The sequence below is a fragment of the Austrofundulus limnaeus genome, unplaced genomic scaffold (assembly GCF_001266775.1).
Source record: "Austrofundulus limnaeus strain Quisiro unplaced genomic scaffold, Austrofundulus_limnaeus-1.0 Scaffold442, whole genome shotgun sequence".
NCBI lineage: Eukaryota > Metazoa > Chordata > Actinopteri > Cyprinodontiformes > Rivulidae > Austrofundulus > Austrofundulus limnaeus.
In genome coordinates, this window is record NW_013952844.1 from 404532 (window position 1) to 416339 (window position 11808).

General features: G+C 39.9%; 1 protein-coding gene across 1 annotated transcript in view; it reads left to right on the forward strand.

The window, feature by feature from the left end:
* grin2da (glutamate receptor, ionotropic, N-methyl D-aspartate 2D, a) overlaps window positions 1-10137 on the forward strand; it is a 100899-nt gene extending 90762 nt beyond the window's left edge. The window contains exon 18 of the mRNA XM_014024850.1: window positions 3188-10137. Coding sequence (XP_013880304.1) covers window positions 3188-6349 — 3162 coding nt within the window. The 3' untranslated portion in view covers window positions 6350-10137. The remainder of the gene's footprint in view (window positions 1-3187) is intronic.
* The last annotated feature ends 1671 nt before the right edge of the window (window positions 10138-11808 follow it).

The window sequence follows — 11808 nt, forward strand, 5'->3', positions numbered from 1 at the left end:
AATTTGATAAAGTGCAAATGAAAATATAGCCTTTTTAAACATTTGCATGGTAGAACCAGAAGCTGCTCTTCATATTAGTGACAAACTTTGGCTTATTTTGATGGGTTACCTTCATTTTTGCTTCTACTTTTCTTTTAAAATAGGTTTCCATTCTTGGCAGGTTTCTAAGGTTCTTCTACATATTAAAGAAAAGTTGTTAAACATCTGAGTGGTGCACTACTGCTACTAGTGGTAAGAACGTGTATTGCACCTTATTCAAAATCAATGCGGTRCCATGGAACTCTGTGGCCCAAAGTTAAAAACTGGTGTTCTTCTGAGGCCCCCAAGGTGGCGCTCACGGCCCACAATTGAGCCGCATCCCATGGGTTAAAAATCACTGAAGTAGACAAAGTGTTAAAATAAATCACACAAATATTTTTTCTAGCTTTTCTGAGTTAAATATGTGCTCAATCACTTTATTAGATCCACCTGTTCATTGATTGTTAATTGTTAAATAGCTAATTAAATGGCTGCAAACATTTGCACATCTATACATGATGGAAACAACTTGCTGAAGCTGAAATTGAGCAGGTGGGTTTTTCTTTAAGTGACTGGACATGGTTGGGTTATCGGTGTCACACAGATTGGTCCATTGGAGTCTTTGCATTTTGATTTAAGCAACACTGAACCAAACTGAACTCACTGATTTGCACACCCTTGACCTGAAAAAAAGAGGAGGAGCTAATCAGTGAAACCTGTCTAAAATTCATAACAGAGTACTTGAAGATCGCTGACAAAAGTAGTTCTGCAAGAATAAATTCTCTGATAGACCTAATAGTCTATTTTTTGGCTCCCCTCATCTGTTTTTAAAATGGTTAGAATTGTAAAGCCACTCTGTGTTTGAAATCTTTCAGAAAGAACAGGTTTCTATATAAAGACAGATAAATAAATGGTTTTCAGACACAATCAAGACATGGATTACACAAAGGCACATTAAGTACTTCTCTCTGGCACTCAGCAAGGAGAAGCAGATAAAGTCACAATGAGGAACATCATTTATCCTTGGCATGATTCCATGGGGTGCCCAGCGGGTCCAGTGCAGCGTCACCTGGCTGCTGTGTCACCATTTCATTTTAGCACCAACAGAGATTCTGTAAACACAGATTGGAGTGATGTGTGGATCGATGCTGAAATATTGATACCATTAATACCAGAACTTTATGCTCTGGTATCGATACTAAAATCAAAAGATTGATACAGTCATTTCAGTCATCACTTCAGTCATTTCATGTAATGTATATCATTAACAGGGAAACAGTAACTAAACTATTCAAATATTGTCTAAACCTTATGCAGTTGGAGGGAACTACTTTTTCTTCTGAATATATGTAAACACAATGGCACATATTTTGTCACTCAGTTTTTTTCATGCTAATACACTCTAAAAATGAAATGTTGGATTTACTTAACCATGTTATGTTACCTGGTTCCACTTAACTGAGTTGAGTAAATTCAAAGCAACATACTCATGTTCTTTGGCTAAAAAACTGGTATATTGCTTTGAATTTACTCAACTCAGTAAAGTGGAACCAGGTAACCTAACATGGTTAAGTAAATCCAACATTAATTTTTTTTACAGTGTACGTTCTTGTAATGTAATTCAAGACTCAAGTTTTGATTTTATAGTTTTAGTAATCAAATAATTTTCTATTTGATTGGTTTTCTTATTGATGCCCTGTATTCTTTATGAAGCATATTTGAAATGCCCTACATTTTTCGATTTACCAGACACATTTACACAACATCTCAGTATCATCAGATTCGGGAAGGGAATCAATGGTATCACTAATGGCTTGAGTGACAAAGGTTTTTAGTTTAGTGCTTGTGAAAGAAAGAAAACAGAGGAAAAATGTCTCCACCAAAATATACACTTTAGTTTAGTAGAAAATGCAAGGACTACATATACTGTATCAGCTTATTGTTGTTACTTTGAAGTTTAAGCCAATATGACTTCCTTTAACCAGTCAGTGACTTACCCAAGTTTCAATTTCACACTGCTGTGCATCCCAGTGATAGCAGTTCTTGGACTGCTGATTCATGGGTCCAGGGGGTCCATTATTCTAGTCTTCAAACCAGATCTATGTCCCTTTAGAGAACAGAGATTTACAGGAGGCCCTATGTGTTTTATCATTATTATGTGATGGAAATTATATGAATCATTATTTGGTACCTCATAAGAGAAGAATAGACTTTGTGATTTACACGACCACTCTCTGTGCTGCTAATTGAGTGTCATTTATCTTCTGTAAGGTGTAAATATAAAAATATATATATAAGCACAATGTCAAAAGTAGAGAAGTCAAATGTGGCTTTCATTTACTTTAGATTTATAAGAAACTAAATATGAGGAGCATGTAGTTTAAATCTATATTAAGTCATCATCAAATGTTTTCTTTAAACGATCTTGGAGTCATTTCAGGTCTCAACATTGTGTGAATCAGGCAGGTAAAAAAAACAAAAGCAAAACAAGAACTTTTATGATATTCATGAAAGGAAACAAATAGTGATGCTGAAAAAAGTGAAGCATGTATAAAGATTTTAAAACGCCAGGAAAAAACAGGCTGTGAAATAATTCTCTGGAAAGAATGTGGAAGACACAACCCAAATAATCAAACAGCTATCCACAGATAGTAGAATAAACAATAAAAACTACATATATCGTTGAACATTGTTCTAGCTCTGGAATCTCTATAACCTGGGCCTTGCTTTACATAGTCAATGATTTACCCAATATTTAATTAGTTAGATGTGTTTAGTGCTTAATTAGATTAGATAAGATATGTTTTCTCCTATTAGTTATACAGTTTTTTAAGGAACATCATGTACAAATTGCACAAAGATGTTAGTTTTTTTATTTTATAATCTAAAAAGAGTATTTCTAAACATAATATGTCAAAGTTTAAATGTGTTAAGAAAAAATAAACCATTCCAAAAATTGTTTTAAAAGCTAATTAACAGATCCTTGTTTCAAGCTGTAAATTATCCAGGAGAATCATGCACGCTACTTTTAATGTTATCTACATTTCTTGTTTTAAAGCTGAGGATGACATAATGTGTGTGTTTGTCCGGATTTTAACATCTACACAAATTTTATATTATAAGTCGCTGCCTGTTGATCTAACAATACATCTGTTATCTCTTTACTCAGGGAATGTATAGTTGCTGTCAGTTTGAGGATGAGACGGCACCAGGAGGGAGCAAAAGCTCCTTGCCCCAGTACCACACTGTGACTACCATGCCCTCTGTCCCCCAACAGCACCTCGTTACAGCTACAGTCAACAACACGACTGCCATTGCCATGGTGCAACAGCAACAGCCGAAGCACCACCCACAGCAACAAGGGCAGACCTACACCACTATGCTCCCTGGATCACCACCAGCTACAGGACATTCAGCAATGGCTCTGGGTCCCTCAAACAGCCCTTTATTGGAGGGCCCCATGCCTTGTTCCACCTTTTTGCCTCGTCATGACCGCAGACTGGCAGTGGTTGATCGATGGAACAGGCCAAAGCCAGAAAAGGTCATGAGCGGAGGTAGCAGTGGAGGAGTAGGTGTTGGGGGGATTGCAGGAGGGATTACCGATCTACAGTCGCAGCAGCAGTTTCAACAGAGCCTTGGAATGCACTGGAGTCTACAAGGAGGAGTTACAGGTGGAGTAGGAGGTAGTGGCGACACAGGGCTTGATGAATATAAGCGCTATTATGGTCCTATAGATCCAGAGGGGTTGGGGGCTAACTTGGACCAACAAGCAGGAGGCCCTCAGCAGACTCCCAAAACCAATTCTCGAGGCTTTAAAGCCCCAGGGATACCAAGGCTGCCTCCTAAAGGTCCTCATCAAGGACAAGCCCACCTAATCTCTAAGCCGCCTCCACCAATCCCATGCTCTCCACGACGGCCTCCATTCTGGCGACGAGGAAGCCTTGTACAGACAAGGAGAAAGGGCTCAGGAGGTCCTCTATATGAGAATATACTCCCTCTAGGAAGACGGGGAGGTGGAAGATACGGAGCAAGTGATGGTGTTGGAAGAAGAGGACGTCGCCCCCCTCCTCCTCCTCTTCCAGTCCCCCTTTCTTCCCCAACACATACCCCTACCACTCCCTCTTCCCCATGCCGTTTCTACTCATCCTGTTCCAGTGCCTCGTCCTCTTCCTCTTCCTCCTCCTCATCTTCATCATCCTCTTCATCCTCTGGGTCACTTTCTCGATCCAACTCCCCATCCTCTTGCACCAGTGACAGCTCCTATAACTCTTCGCTAAGTTTCCGGTATCGTGCGGGCGATCGGGATTTCACGGTAGATGATGAATATGACTCGGACCTTCTCACAGAGGAGTCCAGCCTTCTTCTAGGGTCACGGAAAAAGATTCGCTCACGACGCATGTCATCGCGTTCACTGCCATGCAGCCCCCCGCCTCCTCCAATACCACCACGAAAACCACACCCGCAGAGAAATTATGGTAGAGAGAGAACCAGCAGTCAACTGGCCCAGTTGCAGGAGTGGTGGGCATCATGGGGTGACCGAGAGCGAGGAAGGGGAGGCATGACAAACAAAGGAAATGCAGCTTTGGGCAGAGATGAGAAGAGACATCACAAAGAGAGGGAGCGTGAGAGAAAAAGGAGGAAGAAAGGTCGGAAAAAGAAGAAACGAGAAGAGAGGGAGCGGGAACGAGAGCGAAAGCGACGTAAAGCAAAGAAGAAGAGGAAAAAAGATGACAGGTTAAGGAAGAGAGAGCGCAAGAGATCTGAGCTGGAAAGTGGAGATCAAGAGAAAAGAGAGGAAGGTAAATCAGAAATGCCAGAATTCCCACCATACCCGCCTTCAAGGCGAGAGTCGTTTCGGAAAAAGAGTGAGAGCTCCATCCGAAGCTATGGATGGAACATTCCAGGTGAAGAGGAAAGAAAAGAAAGGGAGGAGAATAAAAGGGAAGATGGCGAAGAGAGCAGAGGAAAGGATAGACACCACAGGCGAAGAAACATCAAGCATCACCATAGCTCCGGTAATAAGCCTTCTACATCTGTTAAGTTCTGGGGTGGGGGCAATCCTTCTGACAACATTCCATCTGCCTTTCTGCCCTTGCTACCCGTCTCTTCTAAAAGAAGAAAAAGTAAAAGTTCTGACAGAGATGCTGTGTGCATGGAAGGAGAGAGGAGGCCATTGTTGGGACGGAATGAACGTGGTGAAATGCACTCGAAGGAAGGGCTATCCTTTCATGAGTGGGAGTCTGAAGTTGAGGGAAGAGAGGAAGATTCTGAGTCAGAGAGGCGGAAAGCAGATCATGGAAAAAGGCACGGAGGAAGTAGGACTTTGTCAGATGAGGATCGAGAACGTGATAAAGTAGTTGGGATATATTCCGATGATGACGGTTCTTCAGGAGAATTTGGGAAGTTTGAGAGATACTGGGAGGATCATGAAGGTAGGGCAGTGGGTGGGATTGGAGGAGGAGGTTGGTTTTTCAGCACGTATCCCTCAAGGGACAAAGCGGGCACCATCAACAGCAGAGACGATCTCTTCCTAGAGAGAGGAGAAAGGTGGGGGACAGCAGAGACTGAGTGGGGTTCTAGTGCAGTTGGAGGTGGCGGTGGTGGAGGAGATAGAGAGTGGGGGTCAGGTTCACACTGGCCCCCGCCGCCTCTCACGCCACCTCCTCCTCGAAGATACTGGTCAGTGGACAAGCTTCACATACAAGATGAGAAGAAGACCAAACGCAAGTCTAAAGACAAGGGAAGGGGACACACAGCTTGTTCGACCTGTCAATCCCCCCGACACCATCCGCACTACGCTAAATGGGCCCGTGTAACCTCACGAAGCCAGGAAGAGCTGTACCCCCACTGCCAGAATTTTGGTGGTCCCTTAAAGCCAAAACATGATTCCACATCATCATCCAAGCCTGACCGATCGCATAATCCATCGAAATCTGGAAGCCAGTCAAACCTCAGCATTCAGCAACGGACACAGAGAACAGACAGGGATCGGGATCGAGGAAGACCACCATCCCCACCTTCTTCTCTCATTCCAAACTTGCCATCCCCACTCCCTGCCCTTCCAGCTCCTCCCTCCTCAGTTCACTCTATCCACGTTCCTCCCCTCACATCTTCTTCTTCTGTATCTTCTCCCTCGGTGGTCTCGTCCACACCGGGGGCGCCCCAGGCCTCCTCAATGGCTTCGGCAAGTGCCAAACTACAGTACCAGAGACTGCGCTCCGTACCCCAGCCCCAGAGGTTTCCTCAGTCTCCTCATTTACCCCTTAAAGCCAAGAGCCTGTGCTCACGAAGAGGATCAGCCCATTTCTCCAGTGTGGAGAGTGAAGTCTGAGGTTGAGCAAGGTTTCACGATTTATAAGAAAGCCCTGCGAGGCTAAGATTAGGGGGAGGACCTGCAAATGTGGCTGCACAGCAACAAACAGGGCTACACAGCCAAGTCAGTACAGCTCTGAGCCCTTTTCCCTAAAGTTCTGCACAAACAAACCTGAAAGCCAAACAAACCCAGGGGATTATGTCAAGGGAACACAGGACTATTCATGTTTTTACTGTTGTTTCATCATAAATCTACAAGTGTGTGAAAGACAAGAACTACATCAATGACTTTCTGAAATGTGCTAAACAAAAATAAATCAAACTTCAAAAGTGGTACAAGTAACGGGGGCCTAATCGCTTTTAAAAGTAAAGACTTTATAAGGTCAGGAAGAAAGTTAGTGTTTTCAGAGAAACTTAATTCTTGGTGAGGGCTCAGGAACTTTATAGTACTTTATGCCCACTGCTCTCGGAAGCCTTTAAACACAGTAAACTGTTTGTTTGCTTTGTTGTTCATTTCTTCGTCCTTTTAAAAATCTTAATTTTCCTTTTCCTTGACAAACTGTTTACACCCCTGCAGAACTGTGACACCCACCTGAGGCATCTTTCTTACATAATTAATGCCTTCTTGGTTAGAGAGACAAGAGGGTGATGACCACATTTCTTCTTTTTTCTTTTGTAGAAATTTTTACTTTGCTTCTTTTTATTCACTTGATTGTTTCTTTATTCTGTACCTTTGTTATTTTTTGGATGTGCCTTTTGTTCCCCACTTCTTTACGTAATTATTTCTTTTTTTTATTCCATTTCTCTTGTCATACCGTCCTGTTCTCCCCTCTTGGCTCCTCTCCTTGATGTGATTATTCTGTATGTCTGTGCTTTTCTGTGTTTGTATTCTTGACAACAGGGTAAGTCAGCTGTGACTGATATTCTTCTGGCTTAATGAAAAGCTGAGTGCCAAACTTAAGTAGAGTTCAACATCAAGTCTATATAATGTTAGCAGCTGTGTTTCTTTTTATCTTGCAGAGTATTACATCATTTCCATAATGCGCACGGACACATGCTTATAAATGTGAAGACACACTAACACTCATATACAAGTTCATGCAGGAAACATTAACAAGTCAACTTATCTACTCTCCTTCTTTAGCAATACATTATCCAACCTTTGTGTTAGAGCTTTACACTTCAACACCATGTCTTTCTTTTTGTGTCATATTTGTTGTTGCTATTGATGGTGTACTATATGTCAAGACATGTATTAAATCAAATACAATGTAATCACTGTGCCATTCTCAAGCTTGGGTACACAAATTGTTCTCTTAACTACCTAACAACAGAAATGGAGGCAGTTTTTTTGTTCCCTGCCTGTATTCAAATGAATGTAAAGTCAGCCGCCAACACGTGTGCTGCAACATTTACTGTAAGACACTTGAAGATGGGATTTGTAGCATTCTGGAGGGTTAATTTGATTTGCATGTTTAGGAAAAGGGACAAATAGCGTACACATGTGAACTAAATAAAAAAACCCACATTTTAAGAGGGAAAGTGCAATACATGCTAAAGAATTAGAACTACAGTGGAATCAAACTGATTTACCCTTTGTGTTTTGTTTATTGTGACTCATGCAAGATGTATAGTTAATGCCAAGGCCAGGAATAAATTCAAATTATTTCCAAAACCTGTCAACCCAGGTTTGCTTACCATCTGTTTAGTTTGTCAGGTGGGGTTTCACAAGGTGTTGGGGGGGGGGGGGTAGCCTTATGCTAATTGTTTTCGTCATATATGATGTGTTAAGTATGAATATGAAGATGAAACGGATCAAACAAGGATTTTATTGGTTCATAACTACAATTAGTGCCAGAGCCGTTTTGATGTCACTTGAATTGTGCTTCTGTTGGTTGTAAGAAGATTGATGCATTTTAGCTCTGATTAAGAGAAACATTTTTGTGTATTTTTTTTACTTAGTTAAAAAATGCATTTCTTATTTTCTAAATGTGTTTATTTTCTAAATGTGTAACCATGAGATTAAGCATTTTGATTATTGACCTGGCTGACACCAGCAGCTACACTTAAATGCCAAGCACTTAGCAGGAAGTGAAAGTTTGAAATCAATTTTAATTTAAATCTGTTTGAATTGAATTTATAGTCAATTTATTTATTTTTTTGTATGAGGAAACAGAGCCTAAGTGAAGTGTTGAAAACGAGATTTTTTTTTTTTTTTAGTTGCTAAAAATTCCTGAGCCATTTTTCCCAAAAGTCTGGTCAGCTCATGTTGATCACCTGGAACTGCATCTGAGCCATAATTTACTTTGATGAAAACAAAATAAATATTAAGTTTTTAACAATAAATTTGTCATATAGAGTTAGTCTTATTTTCACTGAGAAATATATATATTTCATATGTATGTATGTATATATTTGTGGCAGTTGCTAACATAATAGAACAATTTAAGTCTTAATAAGACTGAGATATTTTAAAAAGAAAGTTCAAGTAATTATGGTGAAATGCATCATTTTAAATTCAATTCAAAAATACTTTATTGATCCCAGAGGGGAGTTAGGTAAAGGGTTACAATCCCCTTTAAAAGACCTCAAAGTTGTTTGGCTTTGCACTTTACAATTGACAATTAATTTGAATTTAACTGAAATGAGGAAAAGTATTGTGCGATATGTTTTGAAGCAGTCACAGAGCAAGCAACTTTATTTGCATTCAACCAATAAAAGGCCTTGACGCACTAGAAAATCTTAGACAACTTGTGCCAACTTACTAAAAAAAATGACTAAATTACCAATAAAAGTTGTTTTGATCAATTTGTAATCATTAAATTGTCTAAAACATAGTGCGACAGGGGCTTAACCCAATTGTGCTTCAAAGTCGTTGCTGAAACACTACAATACTGGTCAGCAATACACATATGTATTTGTACACAAGCTCAATTGCACAACAGCTAGTGATGGTGTGAACACAAAACAGACTTCTCTTTTCTTTTTAAATAGGCCTCCACTCTTTTTTTCCTGTTTCTTCTTTTTCCTCATGTCTATCCATTGTGCCCATCTGTGTCTGCAAATGTAAAACTGATCTATTAAAAAAAGAATATACGTGGCTATATTTATTTCATCTAAAAAAGAGCATATCTCTATATGTATATATGATAGTATATTTCAAGACTATAATATATGTTATCTGAGTTTGTCTACTAAATTTATGGTATTATCTCAATGAAAATGTCTTTTTTCTGTCTGTCTTTCCTCGTCTCAATCCTACTGCCCAGCTCCCTAAACCCAAGTGAAAACAGAGACCAGTACGAAAACTGTGTTTTTGCTCACTTCAGACCAACCATCCGCCTCCATTAGCTATCTAACATAGCTAATGCTAAGAATTCAACATAGTGACAGAGGAGAGCGAGTGTCTTATGACCGTGTCACTGTAGCAGTGGTGGTGTGTGTTTGTCTACCCAGAGGGGCCTTTTTTGATTTGGGCTACAGATTATTAACAAGTCTTTTACGGAAACAGCAGCTTTTACCACACAACTCTCTCACATGTAGGGGGGAGGGGGTCTTATTCTGGATCCTCAGATCTGTGAGTTTATACCATAGTGGACAGTGAAGTGACCTCTTGAAAACACAATGTAGCGAGCAGCACAGGCTTTTTTGCATTTTTAGTAGCTGTATGACAATAAAAAAAGACAGAGAAAGAAGAAAAAATGCACAGCCACCCCTGCCGACCAACCTGTATGATATGTTTAAGGACTTTTTATGTATCTGCCAAGCTGCTGTGCTGTAAAACAATAAAAAGGAAAATCAAAACCACACTCTTCACACATGGTTTCTTTCTTAACTTTATAAAATTGATGAAAGTGTGCACACATGTTAGTGAAAGAGCTAAATTTGCTGTTTGTGTTCCTATAAAGGCTAAACATGGCTTCTCCAGGGCTTTATTTAACAGCTTTGATATTTAAATGGTGAGTGTGAACTTATCAGTTTTGTGTCAGTTGTGCCATTTGCACATTTCCCTCTTATTGTTCATCTACAAGTGGATAGTTGTGTCTTTGCTTCTTCTTCATAATGTACATGTTTGTCATGCCCAGTATAGTATTATTTCCAAAAAATTGTGTATTGATGCTACCAACCAGAGTCAAACAGAATAGTCACAGTAATGCCTGTTTTCTCTCAATAATTTAGCAGATTTCAGGATATTTTTTATTATTATTTTAACAACAACAACAACTAGAAGCACTTGGAGAGTGCAAACCTCCGCCAAGACCAATTTCCCCCATCCTGTAAGAGTTAATGCACTAAAGCAGAGATGGTAACACATTTGCTGAATAAGTTCTGACGTAGTGAACATTTAAGCAGGCAGTATGCACAGGATTTCTTCTCAGTGGAGTCCAATATAAAAAAAAAAATCATCACCCGACGTTATTCATGGTCAAACTGGTGTGGGATTAAGCTCCTAAGTTTTCATCAGTCACATTTCCCCATGTAAAACATCTGTTTTATCTCCTTGTATGAGTTTGTAATGGTTTGACTCTTTTTATAAAGTGCTTTCTGGCTCCCCCCGTCTCCAAACTTTGAGGCCCAGCAGCTCTCTGTTTACAAGCCTAGAAGAGAGAAACTGTTTTGACTGGTTGTTTCGGAAATGTGGTGTGTTTGAGCAAATGGGAAAATAGGTTTCATGGTGCAGTCACACACTTCCTGGTCACAAAATGTTCTGTAAATGTGCATATGGCAAAAATTATCCATCATTAAATGTGGTTTTAACATTACTTTTATAAAGTTTGAAGTCCGTGCTGTCCAATCCAGCTCACTGTTATTTTAGAGAAGCCCTGTGAAAGCATCACAGCTTTGCCGCTCTCAGAGTGTTAAAAGAAAAAATTCCTGTATCCGCACCGTGATCCGGAACATCACCAAAATTTAAAGGTGTGTTCCTTGGCCCAGTACCCACATGTGGTAAAAATGACATGACAATCCGTCCACAAGTTTTTGAGTAACATTGTCCACAGACAGAACAACAGAACAACAGAAAGACATTTGCGACCGAAAACATTACCTTGCCCTTGGCGGAGGTAATAATAATAACAACAACAACAACAACAACAACAACAACAACAACAGCAACAACAAACTATCCTGAAATCTGCAACAATACTGTGAGAAAAAATGCATTGTTGTTTTGCAACAATGTTTGTTTTAAATATATTTTTTATTCTAGATGACTCTGAGCTGTTGTCAGCTTAAAGTGGCCTCCATGGAATCAGAAGCTGAAAGTGGGAAACAAAACTAACTAGAACTGCAAAGCAGTTATGACCGGGGTCCAAGCCCTTTTATGCATGTCAGCCTTTGTCATGTTGTTTGTAGCATATTGTTGATCTTTTAGCTTCTTGGACAAATTTCTCTCCAACAAACGCAGTAAATAAATAAAATTTGAGAAGTTTGAGTATCAGAATTGTTTGTTATTGTAGTGGTCACCCTGGGTGGAAT